The 20,203-nt window shown below is 37.2% G+C and overlaps 1 protein-coding gene, 1 long non-coding RNA gene and 2 pseudogenes across 2 annotated transcripts; 2 read left to right on the top strand and 2 right to left on the bottom strand.

Annotated features, from left to right (window-relative positions):
• Positions 1-3,681: 3,681 nt before the first annotated feature.
• Positions 3,682-13,968, top strand: LOC136346328 (antitrypsin-like). The gene is made up of 7 exons (XM_066295400.1): positions 3,682-3,857; positions 10,310-10,466; positions 10,520-10,668; positions 10,719-10,851; positions 10,900-11,231; positions 11,285-11,423; positions 13,776-13,968. The coding sequence occupies exons 1-7, from the start codon at positions 3,735-3,737 to the stop codon at positions 13,898-13,900; spliced, it is 1,158 nt and encodes a 385-aa protein (XP_066151497.1). The 5' UTR covers positions 3,682-3,734; the 3' UTR covers positions 13,901-13,968.
• On the bottom strand, positions 3,999-8,189 carry LOC136346209 (protein yellow-like; annotated as a pseudogene).
• Positions 13,969-15,002: 1,034 nt separating the features above from the next.
• On the top strand, positions 15,003-16,352 carry LOC136346327 (GPI mannosyltransferase 3-like; annotated as a pseudogene).
• Positions 16,353-17,760: 1,408 nt separating this feature from the next.
• LOC136346174 (uncharacterized) lies at positions 17,761-18,659 on the bottom strand. Its single transcript, XR_010733264.1, has 2 exons — positions 18,278-18,659; positions 17,761-18,217 (listed from the first exon to the last, which is right to left on the bottom strand). It is a non-coding gene; the product is annotated as an uncharacterized lncRNA (long non-coding RNA).
• Between the last annotated feature and the right edge of the window lie 1,544 nt (positions 18,660-20,203).

Here is a 20,203-nt window from a genome sequence, read left to right as displayed (position 1 = left end):
TTACCATGAGTCAAAATTGAAAACTCACAAAAGATGTGTGTTTGAGCACATAATTGACTCTTTATCTGGAAAATTCTGTTACGACCCGTGTTTTCTAGTTCAGTATTTGTTTAATCTACATTGCTGTTTATTTATTAATTTTAACATTATTTACTTTAAATTTAGACCTTATGTAAAGCCCATGGACAGTTCCATTTATTTGACCATATAGTTGAATTTTCTCGCGTAATAGTGGCTATTATTCGCATCTGTGGACGGTTTCCGGATGGAATTCCCAATCATTTTCATTTCTAGGCCCTAAAAAGCTAGGTCAAATTCACATCCCGCCTAACCCGCACAATGCTGATACTCCAATAAAGGGGTCCATTGGTCCTTTATCTGGTTGTTACGCTTTTATGTGATAGGGAGGTAATAGGCCGCTAATTGCTTTCTTCTCGGGGTACGTCCATGGGTGGTAAACCCAAGTTTCAGTATTTAAGGAGAATGTGAAGCTGATAAGGCTCTTTATTTTTTTTACCGTCTTCCGCTCGTGATACGTCTCATTCACGGGATTGCACGGGACCATTTGTACCGTATAGTGGCTCGATCCCGGCAAAGTCATTACCATCCTTGTCTCGCGTCATTGGAAATTTAGCCAAGTTGTTGTTAGAATTTTTTATTGCCAATAAACCATGTTATCATTGAAGGGATTTTGGTGTCTTTATTTATATGAACAGAGTGTCTCTGAGACTGTAAACTCAGGGTAGTCCTTCAACATCATCTAGTTTATTGCCAAACCTCAGTATTGTGAGTCCTCATTGTATTGGACACAAATGTAGATGTATAATTAACTTCACAAAAACACGGCTTGATTGTATATTGTTGAGTTTTCTGGATGAAGAGTCATTTATGAGCTTAAACAAATATCTTCTGTGACTTTTCACATTTTGAACCTTAATAACTTTGGCAAATGAGCTCCAAACGCCTTTAATTTTTTTTGTATAATTTTTGAAGGCATTTGGAGCTCAAGTGGCGCAGTTATTGAAATTCAAAGCTTGAAAAGTCACAAAAGATGTGTGTTTGAGCAGATAAATGACTCTTTATCTGGAAAACTCACCAAGATACAATCAAGCCTTAGTAGTCATCTCGATTAGCTCATCACGCAGATTCTTTGATTCATTTTTTGAACGCATTCGGAGGTCATTGCCGAAGTTATTGAGGTTCAAAACTTAAAAGTTCAATCATTGAAGCTCAATAACTTCGGCAAATGTGCTCCAAATGTTTTCAAAAATGACTCCAAGAAAGAGCTCGACGAACTCTTTAAGATGGCACACACGGCTTGATTGTATCTTGTCGAGTTTCCTAAATAAAGAGTCATTCATGTGCTCAAACACGCTTTTTTCGTGACTTATTACATTTTTGAACTTTATTAACTTCGGCAAATGAGCTCCAAATTTCTTCAAAAATGACTCAAATTCATCAGCTCGAACTGCTCTTTAATATGACTCGTACGGTTTGATTGTATCTTATTGAGTTTTCCTAATACAGGGTCATTTATAATTCTTTGGCCATTTTGTAGGAGCACGTGCACAATTTTTCCGTCGTATCATAAGAATCCGTCGTATGTGAACCCGTGTTAGAAGAGATCCTACTGCAGTCTATTGAACACCAAAATGAATTTTGAGAAGAAAATGGAATTATCCAAGTATCTCTTTCGGACCCTGTGTCAACGCTTGTAAAGTGGGTCAAGGTCGAGAAAAAACAGTTTTCTAAAATTTGACCATAGACAGCTGGAGGGACAAATCTTAGTTACATTTCTTAGCCATGGGAGTGAAATTACGATTAAAACGTACTTTCGTAGGTTCGATTACATTCTGTTGCCTCAATTTCGACATGTTTATTTTTCAAATATTATCAACAATCATATAGTGAAGGTTTCGTGTGTCTGTGGGAATCCTTCTTCTATACGATTTTGTATTTGTCACTGCAGCAAAAGATATTCTTGGCCTTCGCCTTAATAAAATCATTGTCCCCTCAAGTCCCAAAGTGATTTTACCGGTTTGAAAAGTTAAGTTGTTTTTGCTTTGGGTGGTTACATTCATAGTTCGCAGTCCGCTTGCAAAGGTATTATAAGTTCTCAAAAATAATTTGTTTTAAATCTTTTGTACCGATATTTACACAGAGGCATTACGTAAATACACAACAATTTGCAGTTAAGTATTTGATTGCTTTGCTTTGCATTAGAGCCGGCTCTGTAGGTTTCATCGTCGAATTTGCTAATTGCAATATTAAAGTTTTGCGCACGACTCGGCATAATTCCAGTTCGGCTATTGTCTAGTATACAGGGTGTTTGGTTTACCGATACACATCCGAACGAGGATGGTCGAGGTCGGTAAGATGAATGTGAACGTATTTGACCATATATACTATTATACCAAGTGTGACGCATTTCCAGATATCGCCATTTTTCCGAATTTTACCAAATTCGCTGTTTACTTCCTTGGAAGTTATAATAAAAATTGAATAGAACATTTGTTGTGACTCTCTCGGTTTTCGCATAAACTTGAATATGTACATATTTTATCGATATCAAACATGTAGTGGTATCTAAATATGAAAAAAAGTGTGATGCTTTAAAATTCCTAAAATGAATTTCTCTAATATCAAACTTGACTTTGTAAGTAAATAAAGAGAAAAATGCAAATGGATCGTTGGAGTCGTTCAAATATCTTTGAAAACTTCTTTGACCGTTGCTCTTTCGAATGATATATTGAAAGCCGCAGAGTTAACGCTCCATAAGGTATTTAATTAAGAAAGAAAAAAAATAGCAAAAAAATGCATGGGACATTACGTGCCGATATTGAAGATGGAAGATTTCTTCGCGGGATTTTATGGACGGATCAATCTAAATGTACCCGCGAAGGAATTACCAATTTTCAGAAATGAAAAGGGCTTAGAAGACGCTCCAAGCTCGGCTAAATTTCGATGAAACAACAGAAGGTAATTTTTTGCTGGTCGCTGCCTTTCTGGATATCGCTCTAGATATGTTTCCGAAGTAATTTGCACATTTCGCGCACATGCGAAGAGCAGTCAATTTCTAGCATATCTCATTTTTCGTCACTTGAAAAAGGCATTTTCAGAAGAAAATTGTGTGAAATTTGTTTATCGAAACAAATGCCTGTGTGTTATTTCCAAAGCACTCTTTGCGAAAAACAGGATTTTTGATATTTCTTTTAAACAGCAAGACCGAATCTTAACACGTGATACATCATCGTAGTCGACAAAAAAAAATCGAATCCAGAAATGTGAAAATCCTAGATGACGCCCATAAGAAAAAATAAAGTTGATGATGGTTCCGGAAAATCGAAACGTCGGATTCCAATTATGACACTGTCATGTCGTCGAGGAGAAAAAGTGACTACGAAAATGTGCCAGCCATTTTCAATTATCTTTTCAAACGAATCGAGAAAAAAATAAAAATCTTTTTTCGACATTTCGTATTTTCCCGGATATTTCCGGAAGTAATCGAAATTTTATAATTCTTCGAACGGCATCTTACAAAGCCGAAAATGCGCAACTTTCCCCTAATTTCACCGACCTCGTATCTCTTCAAATAACCGAGATCCCCCCCTGGTTGTGCTCGGTCGTAAAACGGACATCCTGTATAAAGCGTCCTCGTGTAGAGCAACAAAATTTCCCAATATCATTTTTTCCGGGTGTACACTTCTTTTTTTTCGCTTTCAGAATCGTCCAGAATGCAGCTGATGCAAATATGCCTAATTTTTACCGCTTTATTGGTGTTGAGTCACTGCAACGGAACGGAGCCGTTCAGTGCGTTTGCCACTGGAAATTGGCAATTTACGGCACGATTGTATAACGTAAGTCATTATTTCTCATAATATCTTTTATTCCGAGTGACGCAATTAAGAGGGACTGCGTTGCTCAAAGTTTCACGATGACGTCAACATTAGTTGTCACAGATTGGGGGAGGGAGGCCGCACTTCGTTGGGGCTAGCGCGCGTTAGTTGCAAACGACAAACTTTGAAGAATGTTTTATTTATTAAGAGGTTTAAGAGAGAACGTTCTAGAATGGCATATTATCATGAGAAAACCACAATTTAAGCCTTAATAAACTCGGTATTCTCTAGCAAATCGCCACTTCCTACCTTCCTAACAGGATAATAGATTTCTTTCATGAGAGAGCTGCTGTCCCAATATAAGCTCCTATAGAAATCTTCAGAGTCGTCCTCAAATTGAGTAGAAGACTCGCGTACCGTGCCCCCGACTAAATCCTCCACATGGGCGACAAACATCCTAAAGTTCCGTTCTGAATAGTCCGTGCAACGATGACAATAGGAATTTGGGTATGCGGTCCGAAATGACCCATAAATACTTGTTTTTGTCCACCTATAATTTCACAAATTTAGGAAAATTCAGGAAGCTGAACAAGGTACTATTAGGCCTTAATATCCGCCGGAAAAGTTAATTATGCATGGTAATTTTCTAGGACTGCGATATTTGATTCTGAATAAGACGTTTTATAATTCCAACATCCAATAGCATTTTGGTCTATCAAGTTGAAAAACTGAACCTCTCCGTCGGTGATAACTTGACTTGTGGCATGGGTATCAGGATCTGGAATTAACATTGTAATTATCCACATTAAGCAAAAATTTCACTTCGGTTGTTAAATTATACTTGACAAATCTGTATTTAATCGTCAAAAAAACTGAACTGTTGAAAAATCTAGAAGCGACTGAAAGGAACGTACCTCTTTCGTTACTGGAAAAGTAAAATTCATGGTAAATATCCTCGGTCAGTGAGGAATTGTGCAGTATTTTCGTGGATACTGCAAATTCTCTGTTACTGGCCAGAGGGCTGAAGTATAAGTTTCTGAATCCATCTGGTAGGGTTGGAGTGAGACTAAGGCCAAATATGCCTTCAGTACCCCCGTTGGAAATTCACGTCGTCTACGTTAAAGTCTCCTGAAATTGTGACACAACTGAGGGCTATCGTAACTGTTAAGAGATGTACCTTTTGAAATGCCAATAATTTGGCACCAATTGCAATATTAAGCATTGTTTACGCATGCGCGGTTTGTTAGTGCCAGAATACACATAGTTCCAGCCTACCGGTGCTATAAAGTCCAAACGCCTTTAACACATTTATCTGTAGGTAACTATTATTAGCACTTAATGGCACTTCAGAATTTACGTGTTTACAGATGTATAGACGTCGGCGATAGTCAATTGACCCAAAATGATTCTTGCAGGTACAAACCCTACATAAAACCAGTTGAAGTTTTTGGGATTAGCGCCAGTGTAATTCCAGAAAATTAAACTGCTTCTAAAGCAGGGTTTATACGTGCACGAGACATTGGCGCCAGAGTTTTTGCACGTATAGATACCCCAATAATTCGTAGTAATAAATATATCAAAAATAGTTGAAGTGTTTGACGTTGGCGTCAATGAACCGTGCGTGTAAAACCCTGGATCATTACTTTGATACTGGCGCCAGTAAGGCATGTATAATTAAACCTTGTTTTAGACTAATGCCCCAATACCTTAACGTTATAGTGAGTCCGGGAATTTTTGTCATTGCAACGGTTTAAATCTAATTTTAATTATTTATCGATATTTTCGAGTGGAGCTTATGGGATCACCCCACCGACAAACTAAAATCCCATTATTTTCATTAAAAATAAGAAGCTATACAAACGTTCGTCTATGAAATAGAGATTTCCGCCCATTGTACGACGTTTAAGCCACAGTCGATGGCAAAACGACGTTACACGCTTTCAAGGTTTTACGAGGGATGTTCCTGTAAATATCCTCGTGAGAAGTATTTTAGTAAAAAATTACAATCAGTAAGAATTGGAAAAGTAATTAAACGTCATCTGAAGCCTCGAAGATTACACAAAAAAATTCAAGCATTTGACTTACAATTGATTTCAATGGAAACTGCAAGTCTGGCATCACTTCAAAACTGGCCTTGTATGCTGCCTCCATGAAATGAACAAATGGATCATTACGTCAGGTTCCGCAAAAAATGGGTCAAAGGTGGACATCCAGGCGGTAACAGTGGTTCGAAATGTTGCTGAACGATAGAAGATACGTTTTGCTTGCGAGACCTACAGGTACCTGAATAAATTCTCGGCAAAGTAAGAATTCAAAAAGAAAAACAGGATTTATTAGGGTCCTCCAGTAAAGAAAAGGTATATGAAACTTTCAATGAAATTTTGGATTAATAAGACATTTTTTAGTGTTTTCAACCTATTGGACCACTGGACGGTTTCTCGGGAGTCTAGACATTTTTTGTTGCCCTTTTTATGGGCCCTGCCGTGACTCAATTCTTCATTTCGTGACCCGAAATAGTTTTTCGCACCAACCGGGAGCCTCTTGCATAGGCAACCAGATATACAGACATAATTTATAGTTACGATTTTCTCGTAGATTTACGTGATTATTAGAATTAGTTTTAGAATTTTGATCGTTGGGAACTTTAGCAGGGAAATTCCATGGAAACGTTGAAATAAATACCGCGTATTGATGAGTTTTACGGATTCTACGGAAATCATTTTCCAGATGGGCTACCAGTACAGTGGTCTGGTGGTCCTAACGACGAAAACTTACCTCTTGGTGGATCTGGCAGGAAAAAACTATGCTCGAACCTCCGTCTCTTATTTTCCTCTAGGGAGGGAATAAACGATAAGCCCACAACCCAATTCGTCACCGAAACGTGCATGAGCCTCATCGCAACTTTTCCCAACTTCCACTGCTATATTTGCAACGAATGTCTGAGCGTTGATGTCCTCCTTTCTGAGCTCGTGTTTATGTATCCTTTTGTCTGTACTTAAATCGAAGATATTCAGGGAATAAGGACAAGGGTTTTGTGTCGTGTCCTCGATGCCAAATGTACCTGTATCAAGTACCCACAAACGATCGCCATAAAATTACTCTTATCACAGACTATAAGGGAAGAAAATTGATATACCTCATCAGCGTGAATCCTATACACGGTGTTTAGTCCACTCTCGCAATTTCCAGTTCGTTAGCTTCCAAGCCGGGGTAAGATATCAGAGGGGAACCGCTGAGTAGAGATAGAAGATGGACGTAGTTGAGGGTGGCCGGAATACCTACATAAGAAATAATATAATGCCAATAAACCTATTGAGCCAAAGTAGCTTCTCTCCATCTGGACACAGTCACAAATAGTTTGTCTTTCCAGACTTTAATCCCTACAGGCAAAGCGTTTTTTGGCTTTAGTTTTCCCGAAACCAGACAGTTGAATTTTGTTCTCGCGTCTGGATACTGGAAATCCAAAATGTTTCACTCAAAGTGCTTTTGCAATTTTGTTGTTTGAGCAAATATGCAGGTGGTAGCCACCATCGGCATAATTCCAATAAGTCCGGTCGGCATTGTTTTTCTATCTAAAAATTTAATTTGTGTGGACAGTTAACATTCCTTAGATTTTCCTGGTTCTTTGGCAATCTTTAAATCAATAAAGTAACTTTTACTTTTATTTATATCTCTTTTTACTGTACCATTCACCCGAGTCGGCCTTCGCCTCAAGTTCTTCGCACTCAAATTTGCACCAATTTAGGAAAGCCCGTTTGCGGATTCTGGAAGGAAAATTTCCGTCTTTTATGACATCGGTGAAAGCCAGTCTTGTGTGGTGGTCAATTAATGATTAACCCTGTAACGTTCGATAAGGTAATGAAGAGCCATTTTTGCAAACCATTAAACCAGATGAGTTAATTATGTATAACTTAGTGCAGTAAAAAAATAACATTTGCTCCTTATCGGATGGATTGCAGCGGAGTGGTCATTTTGGGTCTCACTTGAATGTTTTTTTGTTAATTAGTGGTTTTATAGGTCGCTAATTGAATTGTTTACAATTAGCTCGTGGCTTAATCAAGTTACGATAATGTACAGATATGCAGGGTGTGGCCCAAGGAATTTTTATGTTCACAGATATATAGAGTTTTCTATTTATGATTTTGACATTGAATTTTCCCGTAATGAACTGGGTGGACTGATAACGGCCTTCGCTACGACCACCTCACGTCTATCATGGCCCACTCAACGTAAAACTCACGTTGCACCTTACTCATTGTCCTCTAGTAGAGTCGAGTTAGCTCGGGTAAATATGTCCAGGTTGCTGACCAACTTGACTACCTCCCTGAGCGGTGTTCTGTGTTGGTCTTCCATCTCAGATGTCGAACAAATCAACCATTTATTTGACGATTATTATCTAACAGGACGTGTTTCACGGTCTCCTCCTCTTCCTCCTCAAGATTCAGCGAGCATTTCGGGTTCTCAGGAATCCCCATTTTGTGTAAGTAAGCCAAGAACGGGCCATGCCGTATGTAGACCGCTATGTCAAGTCGAGCTGATTGCCTACTTAACCACATAAGAGTTTGAGCTCTCTCTTTCGACAGAACCGTCAGGAACCTCTTGCCATATTCGGTTATGGAGCTGCGCTTTCACCCAGCTGTGGGGGGTATTCTTAAAGCTGGTCCGGGCCCAACGAAAGTCGAATCCTTCGCCTCTCTGGTGGACCTCAGTGCCTTCGAAACCCAAATAACCTGGTATCCACATCACAACTCGATCATGCTTACCGCAAGCATTCAAAACTTCGAATGATTCATTTCGCATATATTTGTAGCAGCTTCACACTTCTACGATTCTTCCTGAGAGGGAGTGTGTCTTTTGTCTTGTATTTCCAGTTTGTCGGTTTGCAACTTATTACATATGTTGGCTTGTCCACTTTGTAGTCCCTTCGGTTTCCCAAAAACTGACTCTCAAAGATTAAAAAGTAGTTCAAATAAACTCATACTTCCACTTCTTTTGGAGCCGGGATTACCAACAGGTCATCCACGAGCAGTGACCATGCGAGAGAAACGACAGAACTCTCCCCTGCGGACCACCTCTCTGCACGTTAAGACTCCGTCATATTTATGGAATGATGAGAATAACTTTTGGAAAAAAAATGTTTCCAAAAAATGTTTCAAGTCCAAGTTACAAGGCTAATTTGTCGTCACTTTTTGATTATCTTAAACTTTTTTCTGCCCACAACCTTCCAATGAAGTTCAACTTGAGTTTTTTAAATTTCACCCTTTATTTAATTTTTTTAATGGAATCTACACTTATTTACTCACACAAACATATAAAATTTTATTTGGGTTAGATAAGAAAAATTTTGGAAACGTTTTTTTCCCTTATTTTATTCGAACAAATTGAACTCGGTCACAAAGGCAAAATAACGATTTACTGCTTGAAAGAATTAATTGTTATTTAATGTTTAAATCTTTGCTCAAAGTGTGTTCCGCCGTTATTCCAACACAGTGGTATTCTTCAAAATGAACGATCCCACTTCAACACAAGTGTCTCGCCTGTTCACGTAACTCGATGCAGGAGAACAGATATTATTAAACAAACACGTTGTTTCTACTATGTAACTATTGTAATCGACTGTTATTAAAAATGGTTCTTAACCGAATCCTCTTTACTACCCTGAGTCTGTATTTACACGCATCTTATCAAATAGAGGGGTGATTGTAACATCAACTACTACACAATGTCCTTTGGTTCAGCTCCGGACTCAGCTAATTGCTTGGTTATTGGGCTAAAGGTCAAGTTAGTGGGGGGTACTAAGCAATTCTTCATGAGAAATATAAATAGGGTTGATTAGAAAGATGATTTATCCTAATGACGGTTAATAGGTACGTTACACCTGATTGATTGCATTACACCGACGATAAGAGCCCCCAAGTTAACTACTTTATTTGGCCGATCCTTATAAACATGACATTTTAAAAGGCCCCAAAGGAAAAAGTTACAGAGATTTAAATCAGGTAACCGAGCTGTCCGCTCTATTTCACCTTGCAAAAGATTGACATTGCCTCTTTTCTAATTAAAAATTGCAATTTCTGGAATGCCAGTCACTTCACTTTTAAAAAATACAGAAGACCTTTATATTGTTTTTGTGTTTTTATCAATTTTAATTTCTTTGGATACGAAGAAGAAAAGAATTTTTTTCGGGGCTCGCAACCCCTTCAAGAATGTTAAATGGGACGAGGGTCAAATGGATCATCAAATTAAAGAGATTTCAATTTTAATGTTTTTGAAAGTTGATGAGTTTTAAATGGGGGCCACCGTGTATATGTGTACGCCAATAAGAGTAGGTTTCATAAAACAATTCGAAAATAGCAGGTGACATTTTAAAAACTAAAGTTGTAGTTCCTACGAATGTTACGGGTTAAAAAAAAGTTCAATAAATCAAAAAGTTTAGTCTTATTAAATAAACCAGGAAATTCTTCCCATTGCAGGAAATTCTCAAGGATGAGCTCGACAAAAACTTCATATTCAGCTCTTTTTCAATCCAAGTAATCTTGGCTTTGACTGCGGCTGGTGCCAAGAATGACACTCTTTTAGAGTTCCTTTCCGCCCTCAATTTACCCACACAAGAAACGACTGAAGAAGCCCTTAAGTATGCTTTTTTTTATCATCGTGCCCTTCCTAAACTCCTTTTGTTGCAGAAATTTTGTTAAAACAAAAATCCGACGACTTCCAGTTATCCTCAGCCAATAAATTGTTCGTGAATAACGGTTTTCAAATTCTGGACAGTTTCAAAAAGCGAGCAATCGAAAATTATGACGCCGATATCGAAAATATTGACTTCGCTAAGGTATATTGTTGACTTTTCCAATAATTAATATTGTTAATTTGAGTTTTAAGAGGGTTGAAGCAGCTCAAAAAATTAACCGATGGGTGGAAGAGCGCACCAACAACAAAATCAGTAACATAGTCAATCCTAATAATATCGATGATTCTATCAGATTGTTACTGGTTAACGCTTTACATTTCAAGGGTAAGGAATAATCATTTTATGTCCATTTAAAGTACCAAAAATATTTAGGCACTTGGGAGAACAAGTTTCTCTATGTCAACAAGGGGACTTTCTATATAACCAAAACAAACACTAAAGAAGTTGATATGATGCATAAAGAAGAGTCATTTAGGTACTACGAATCTCCAACGCTTAAAGCCAAATTCTTGGAGCTGCCATACCATGGAAACAATATTGCAATGACCATCGTCCTCCCCGACGAAATCGAGGGGCTTGCAGCCCTAGAAAAAGACATATATCCCCTTCTTAAACCCCAAAACTTGGAGTATGAACATGTGTTTGTAACTCTGCCTTCTTTTCTTGTTGAGAGCAACTATGACTTGACTCTTATCTTACACAGGGTAAAAATAAGTCTCATCTTTGAAATTAGTTTTTGGAAATAGTTTTTCTTTAGTTGGGGTTGAAAAAGGTGTTCAGCGATAGTGCGGACCTTAGTGGGATTTCTAGCGAACCTTTGACGGTGTCTCAAGTGATCCAGAAGGCCTTTATCAATGTAACCAAGTCTGGAACTGAAGCTGCAGCTGCAACTATCGGTAAGTGATTTTTTTGGGATTCTTCATGTTTTTGCTGCTTTCAGTTATTAACTTTTGCACTCTAAATTTAGAGCCTGAAATTTTGCGAAAATGTTAAGTACTTTATGATCAGTGTTTCTTCGGTTAGTGTGACAAAAGTTACTGCACTAGGCACGTTTATTTCCGATAAGTAGCACAGTTCACACAGTATCGTTGGGAATAGAAAAGAATCATTCTCTTCTCAGTTTTAGTTGTTGTATTGAGAAAATCAGCCATAATCGGAACGAGGCCCATATTTCGAGCCGACCATCGGTTTCTGTTTTTTGTTATTTGCGATAATGTAATTTTGTTTACTGGGAAAATTAATTAAAACATTCACAATTAATATTTGTATCCGGTTAGTTGCTGTTGAAAACTTTAGTCTTTAAGATGAAACATTACTGGCACAAACATAGTCAATTGTATAAGAAACTAACCGGGAATGTAAACAAAGTTCTAGGCAACCCAACATACACAGCGATCTCTGTGAATGTAGCTCACTGTTATGTCGGCTGTTGGTTAGGTTTCTCTCGGAGAGGTCAATCATCATTTCTTGTACTGCATTCATTGAAGAGTCCTTGTTAACAATTAACTAACAATACTCTAGATATCCTCAACCAAACAATGCTTATTACATAGTACACTCAGATTTATGAATAAATATAGATTTTTATGCATTATACACAGATATACAAAATCATATTTCCTTCATCTATATTAAGAATTGAGTGAAATCCACCTTTAATACGTCGCCCAAACCCGAGACATGTTATTTCTTTGCTTAAATATCTCAATATCTGTTCTCAAATATTGAAGATCAACTGAGCTATCACATTTAAGATTTTGTGCTGCACAAGCGGCAATACGATCAAAACAATTTAATGCGAGTGGTAGGAGGTGAAAATATGGATGTTAACCGTAGTAACTAAGCAAAGCACACACAGGTGGCGCAACCGATAAGTCTATCTGATGAAGCTGCAAAGAAAACCACATTTATGCTTGTTTCAGTGCAGATCTCAAAGTCCTATTAAAAGACTAAAACTGCAGTATAGGGGAGGGAAATCGCCTTTCATAGAGCATTTTAAAAGTAGAAGATCGAACTTTGTTCGTCACGTAACAACTTACCGATAATATCAGTACCAACACCAACCAACACTCACTGCTGAAAACCATTCATATTAGCTTCTAGTGCAAATAATTTTCGGCTACCGGTGTTGACTGGTGCCATGCACTGTGAATTTTCTAATGTTGCAAGTTGCTAGTTTTTGCTTGTTCTTGTTCAAGCATTGGTCCCACCTTGAAATTTAAATACAAAGCCTGCACGTACACATGCATATGACTTTCCCCTACTCTCTTTACTAGCCCAATCCGTATCTGCATATCCTACTAAAGGATTTTTGTTTTTATAATACCACAATGTGATTACATTGGTACCTTCAAGTAACTTGAATTAAAATTGAACGTCGAATTCAAATTTAAATAAATATTAAAAATAAACAACGAGTATCGACTTCCGGTACAACCGGAAGTATGACGTCATTGAAAATGTTTTAGATGAGGTCGTCACAAGGCTCTTAATCTTAACCAAACCACTAAATTTTCATTACTTTGCTGTTCGTAGTTTTCCTAAAACGTCTAATGACGGTTCCCGGGGGAACACTCTGTACAATGCATACGATAAAGACCATATTTTGATCAAATTTTACGGTGGTGGTTCTCCGGTCATCTGAACGTACCTGGGAGTTCTAACTAACTGCGCATTTTACTTACAAATTGTTTGTTCAACTCATACGATTCCATTTTCTTTGTCCTCATCACCTGCAGGACGTTTCGTTGCAGACCACGGATTTCTCTGTTATGTTAGATTTAACAACGTCATACTACTTATAGGGCGAATCGTTTATAGGGTAGGTGTGTGCTTTACCTACGCATGCGTCTCTATTCCCACGTTTCTTCCGGATGCTTTTGTAGCACCGGTCAGGGAGTACTGGTACCGATCCACGTTAACTCACACTTTGCGTTTCTTCCAATATTTACAGAATATAGAATATCAGACGCGGGAATTCTAAAGCGTTTCATAGCCGATCGTCCGATTAAGTTTTACGTGAGTGTCCATGGAATTGTTCTTTTCGCAGGACGAATTCTCGGAATTTAACCACAGGAACATGCAAAATAAAGGTTATTTTAACTTATCTGCGATCGAAGTTAAAATCATCGCGGAATAAGTAGTTTGTTTTGGGTGTTTGGTGCAGCCTCTGCATTTACGGGCTTTAGTAGAAGTTCGAGTAGTTCTTAGAGGGTCAAGGAGGGTTGAAATTATGTTAATTTTTTTAGTCTATTTCAAATCGGAATATCTGCCACCTCCAGCTGAGTTTAGCTTCATAGTCAATCGTTGGTTCATGTATGCCATTAAGACGGATAATGTCGTTTCATTAGCTGGACGAATTGATACATTTTAAGCGCGATTTATATTATGTGTAGAGACCCGTTTGGTTTTTAACTCTTATTCTATTTGCGCACCTATATGAGTATATGGCATAGAATAACGTGACATCAAGGAACATAGAAGAACTCATTTTTAAGGTGGTTTCCGAAAAATAATACGACCGTATCTTCGACGAACACCGCTTTATTTCATCAGGGTCGGGAATTGAATGTCTCACCATACCAAAAAATGCATCGAAATCATCCCCCGAGTGCGTCTGCTTATTCTCCAAGGAATTTACATAAAACGTTCCACCTTCTTCCCACGCTTGCAACCCTCTATCATTTCTTTCACACTTGAGTTAATGCGAACTGATAAGTAAATCTGCCATCGTTTTCTCGTCTTTATGTTGAAGGCAAATGACGAACAGGTGCCCTTGTCCTACACGATCAATGATTTATTCTAATGAGTGCAAGTGTGTGTCAATTCCTAAAGTACAAAAGAACAATAATTGCTATTGGTAGGTGATAGTTATAACACGATTGTTTTTTTTTAATACATCAAGTCCTCATTTTATATTTGATTGTGCATGATATGTTTATTTCAGTCCCGCTAGAAACCTCGGGCAGTGTTTGGCTTACACCTGCTAAAGAATTCTTAGTGGATCATCCCTTCATTTACTACATCAAATTTCAGGATGTTTTGCTGTTTTCTGGAAGGATTTCGCAATTTTAACTGTGCCATAATGTGTTACTAATTCATTAAATAAATATGTTTAATGAATATGTGTTTTTTTTTCAATCATTTTTTACCCACATTTGTGCTTAACGCTGATGGGAAATTACATGTTACCAGATCTAACCTGAACTAACCCGGCTCGAACGTTTATTGCAGTGTTAATGAATTTTTTTAGTAACTGCGGTATTTCGGTAAGGATTCCTTCTAGAAGAGACCACATATTTTGTTTCCAATCATCCATATATTTATTTTATACGGATGAATGAATTAATATTGTTTTTGGGGAGATGGATGATGTAAACTAACTATATGATTTAATTAAAATATCCTCTGATGCTAATGTATTGCTCACTATATTATGACTGGTAGCATTCCCCTAATAATAATAGTCGCGTGCCATGTTGGTCTGTAGTGTCCTGTCCGATCACCAAAGTGTGGCGATTCAAGTCGTGGTTAGGAAAACATACGGGGGAACCGCAGTTAAGGTGGCCGAACCTTTCTGGATCATCACAGAACCGACCCTGCATTGGCATTTATCAATCGGTATTCCAGCCATTTTAGGAATACAGATGTTTTCTCTTATTATGGGGATCTTAGTAGTATTAAAAGCTAGAAATAATCACCTAAATGAGTTAGCCATGCTGGGCACAGTCACATTCACCACTTTAATATTCAGGTTGTTTGGCATATTTCCATTCTATTGCTAATCACAATTTGAAATTATTTTTATTTTACAATCTTTTACCTTATAAAAAAGTAAAATTTCTTCTCCCTTTGTTGCCAACAATGTTGTTTGTTTCTTCAAGATTTTTATCTGTCTGAAGCAGAAAAGCTAGTCGGTGAGTAAGTTTAAACGTTCTTGGTAGTTTGTTGATAATATCTCTCTCTTACCACTTCAGTGTGGTTTGCAAAATTCACAATATTTATTGGAAATTTGTTACCTGCCTATCATATTGGTTACAACCACCAAAGAGGTACGCTAGACGTGACGGAGGAGCTTCAGCATATTACTCTAAAAGACCCTGAAAATGTTAGTTTATTGTTTTTGATACCCTGTCACTCAACACCTCTTTATAGGTATGCGATTCGAGTTTTGTAGATTAATCTTAGACGGTTATTTCAATCATATTCACATAAATTTAAAAACAAGATTTTTGACATTTAACCCAAATATAGAGAAAATTGAAGACTATATTGATAAGGCTGATCAATTTTATGCTAAACCAAATTGCTGGTTAAGGCAGAACTATCTTTTTAACAGTACTCTCCCTTCGCACATAGTGTGCTTTGGTACTTTGGTACCTGTCATTGGAAATGACATTTTGACTAGGTAGAGTTGAGTTGTAGCAAGATCCAGAACACAGAGATCCAGAATTCTTGCGTTTGCGGGTATAAAAGGATACAGCAATTCTTTCACTGCGACTTCCCCTTAAATTCCAAAATAGGGGCTAATGTGTTGATCCATGAATGGAAAGATTTTGAGATTTTATGGACCACATAGTGACTTTTTTGGTTTAAATTAATGTGTGAATTTATAATTTCCAAAAATTTAGATAAAAAATATTATGATTGGTTTTTGTGTACATTGAATCTGTAAGAAAATTACTGGAGATATTGTGATAGTGAGAACAAGTTAACTTTTACCAAAACTTGAAAATGTCAGTGCCACAATAAAGTGTAAATAATTGGGAATTAATGTTTATAAAGTCCTGTCGCAACTGTATATTCGTTTGTCTTTGGAGATCTGAACAGTAATGGGAGGATATTTCCCGAATTGTCAAACCAAATCTAATTTTGCCACCATGGTTTTTACCTGTTTTCTATCCTAACTAGTGTTGATGTAATACTAATTGCGTTTTTGTAATATTAACCCTTATTTCATATAAATATTTCCATTTTTTTACATATTTTCACTCAAAATTTGATTGATATTTTTCGCGAGTTAAATACAAGACCCTCAGACGCCATTACACTATCGATTAAAGCATTATTGTTTTGTTTGCAAAGCCTATTTGACAGACTTGATGTTCTAGTCAAAAGAAATCTCAATAAGACTAAAAGGATTATTTATCAAAATATTATTAAAATCTTTATTTTTTTAATTACCCAATAGGGATATATTTCGTTACAACCAATTTAAATACTTTAGTCTGGGAGACACAAACATGAAACAAACACATAGGTAACCAAATCACAGCGCTAGTAGCTCATATGCAAAATAGGCCAGCAGTTATCCAAATAAAACTGTTTGAAGTCTCTAATAATCACAATATTAAATATATAAAACAAAGATTCATTTGAGTATTTTACCAGACCCTTTTTCAAGCCAGGGAAAGTGAGACAATGAAATTGTTGTAAGATTGGTTTCAAAGGAATTGTAATGGAACTCGCGAAACAAAACTCGGGAACACTTTAGTAGATTTTATTCCACTCGTTATGACACACACAACACTGAATCGTTACAAAACTAAAGATCTTAGGCTTTAAGTGGCATTTAAATGGAGAGAGTCAAAAGTTAAGGATGCAGGATTTTACAAGATTCCGGGAGCGTCGAGCTATATCAGTCGTATCGTTATTATTAGAAAAATAGAATAGAATAGAGAGTAGTACCAGGTTCGGGGTATCTTAAGTACTAAAAATGGGGGTCAGTACCCATAGGCGTGCTCCGGTTTTAGGCAATAGGCAACATAACCCACAGATGGTAACTTTCCAAATTCTTAACTCGTAAAGTCAAGACAATGGTAAGAAAGGATAATTTACAAGGGTGTTGCAGCTGTAGTCTGATTTTGGCAAAAATGAGGATACTTTAGTCTTTTGTCTTGACGAGGAAGAGGAGTGAAAGTTTTTATGAAGGGTAACCCTTATTGAAGATAATGGGTTCCCGACATATGGCCATCCTGGACATACCACTAAGGCAGTGGAAATCCATAGGCGTAGCCTAAGGGTACATTACAGAATTAATTAAGGCTTTGGAGTATATATAGAACCAAAACCAAGAGCTGCATATAGAGAATATGGCCCATCTTTTAGTGCCTGACCATCTGTAGAAGCAGAGATTTGAGTAAGCACTAAATAGGGTTTGGGCTATTTTAAAAATATATATGTCAGAAAATTGTTTTTAAGGGTAATGAAGAAGGGTGGAATAAAACACAAGTCTTAGCGGTACTTCTTTACTTCCCTATTATCGGGGGTCAAATGCCCCCCCACACAATGTATCCGAGTCACCCTAGGTGCGCCTGTTCTTTTTCACCAGAACTGGCACCCAGACCTCCACATTCTTCCCACGCTCGCATCCCTGAATCACTCCCTTCACACTTCCATATGTTTTTGGCAAGATTATAAACAGGCCCTCTTCATCTTTTATCACCGATAATCTATTTAACTATTACAAGCTTAGTCCATTTCTAAAATGTGATAAGACACTAACAAGTGTTCGTAACATTGTCCTTATACCTAAGGCCAGGTTATAGCACTATCTTTATGAGACAACATGTATTTTCACACTCACATTAGGCAAATCAATAAACATCCTCATATCACTTTCTTCATAAAAGCTCACATATATTTATAAAATTGCTGTATCATAAATATTTAACACACACAACACTTTTGACTGCAAAAAAATCTTATTTACCACAATTTCATGACTGTCTAACCCAAATATGTACACCACCTTATATAACAAAGCGAAGAGAAGGGGATATCCGTAACTATGAATCCTTTGATGCCATTCCCATGTCAAGTGCCCATACCCAAATACAAGCCTATGGGCCACCTCTAAGAATTGATAGTACTCATCAACGACAAAAAAAGTTTGAACTACAAACACTGATAACAGCCTTATGAGTACGAATATTGAAGAAACGTCAAAATTTTGAAAATTTCTAAACTACATTTTGAGCTTAGCGTGAGGTTCAGAGAAGTTGTGTGTGCGCGCTTCCAATTATAGCTATTTCACATTTCATGGTTTCATTTATTGGAATTAGTTATTAAGTAAACAGAAAAACGGTATTAAGGAATTAGATATTTGATAACAAAAAATGAGGTTATGTGTTTTTTGTTTATTGAATGACGCCAGGTATATCAAGCACTTGCAAATTTGCTTTTTAGATGGCGTCATATTTCATATCAACGGATGATATGGTCGTCCTTGTCTAATACGTGTATTTTTTGTAGTAGAGACTTATCTATAGCTCATTGGTAATACTTTTGATTGCACTTCACTCTGTTCGTATAAAGTCACAGCTGCAAGATATTGCCACACATTCAGAACTTCCGATAATTTTCAGTAAATTGAAAAATAATTTCAAACTATGTTTTATTTAGAGTACGCAGGGTTCAAACTGAATTAATTTTCCAATTAAAAATGAAATGTTAGTTATTTCCAAATAACACTACAAAATGTACTAAGAACAATTCTGTTCCCTACTGAAATTCAATAAAATCAATACACATATATTGTTGAGCGATCTGCAGGGGTTCTTTCTTTGGAGGTTGGAGATTCCCAGCTTCTCCCAGCCCTTAAATACTGGAAGCTGATGGTCAGTAGACATAGGCGCACTCTTACTCGGAGCGTATTTCAGCTGAAGAATGTCCATTTCGCCAGGCCTGACGGCCAATTGGCAGATTATCCCGTGAACCGAATATTGCCTTCATCCTGAACGAAATGTGACGGCAACCCCAATTACGACCACCGCCAAAGGTAATGGTGGGGAATTCCGGTACCCAAAAACTACTTCCGATGCACATTTATGACTTGAATAGCTCGCAATTTAGTTCTTAGCAAAAGTACAAAGGACGAGGAATTTGTTACTAAAAAAATTCATTAACACTGCAATAAACGTTCGAGCCGGGTTAGTTCAGGTTAGATCTGGTAACATGTAATTTCCCATCAGCGTTAAGCACAAATGTGGGTAAAAAATGATTGAAAAAAAAACACATATTCATTAAACATATTTATTTAATGAATTAGTAACACATTATGGCACAGTTAAAATTGCGAAATCCTTCCAGAAAACAGCAAAACATCCTGAAATTTGATGTAGTAAATGAAGGGATGATCCACTAAGAATTCTTTAGCAGGTGTAAGCCAAACACTGCCCGAGGTTTCTAGCGGGACTGAAATAAACATATCATGCACAATCAAATATAAAATGAGGACTTGATGTATTAAAAAAAAACAATCGTGTTATAACTATCACCTACCAATAGCAATTATTGTTCTTTTGTACTTTAGGAATTGACACACACTTGCACTCATTAGAATAAATCATTGATCGTGTAGGACAAGGGCACCTGTTCGTCATTTGCCTTCAACATAAAGACGAGAAAACGATGGCAGATTTACTTATCAGTTCGCATTAACTCAAGTGTGAAAGAAATGATAGAGGGTTGCAAGCGTGGGAAGAAGGTGGAACGTTTTATGTAAATTCCTTGGAGAATAAGCAGACGCACTCGGGGGATGATTTCGATGCATTTTTTGGTATGGTGAGACATTCAATTCCCGACCCTGATGAAATAAAGCGGTGTTCGTCGAAGATACGGTCGTATTATTTTTCGGAAACCACCTTAAAAATGAGTTCTTCTATGTTCCTTGATG

This window comes from Euwallacea fornicatus, chromosome 22 (assembly GCF_040115645.1).
Source record: "Euwallacea fornicatus isolate EFF26 chromosome 22, ASM4011564v1, whole genome shotgun sequence".
Classification (NCBI taxonomy): Eukaryota; Metazoa; Arthropoda; class Insecta; order Coleoptera; family Curculionidae; genus Euwallacea; species Euwallacea fornicatus.
Note: the sequence above shows the minus strand (reverse complement) of the source record. Positions and strands in the feature narration are given on the sequence as shown.

Excerpts from the sequence above, each read along its gene's own strand:
- LOC136346328 (XM_066295400.1), top strand. The coding sequence starts at position 3,735 with ATGCAGCTGATGCAAATATGCCTAATTTTTACCGCTTTATTGGTGTTG. Across the intron at positions 10,467-10,519 it reads AGAAACGACTGAAGAAGCCC|AAATTTTGTTAAAACAAAAA; the intron begins TTAAGTATGCTT and ends CTTTTGTTGCAG. Across the intron at positions 11,424-13,775 it reads AGCTGCAGCTGCAACTATCG|TCTATTTCAAATCGGAATAT; the intron begins GTAAGTGATTTT and ends TAATTTTTTTAG.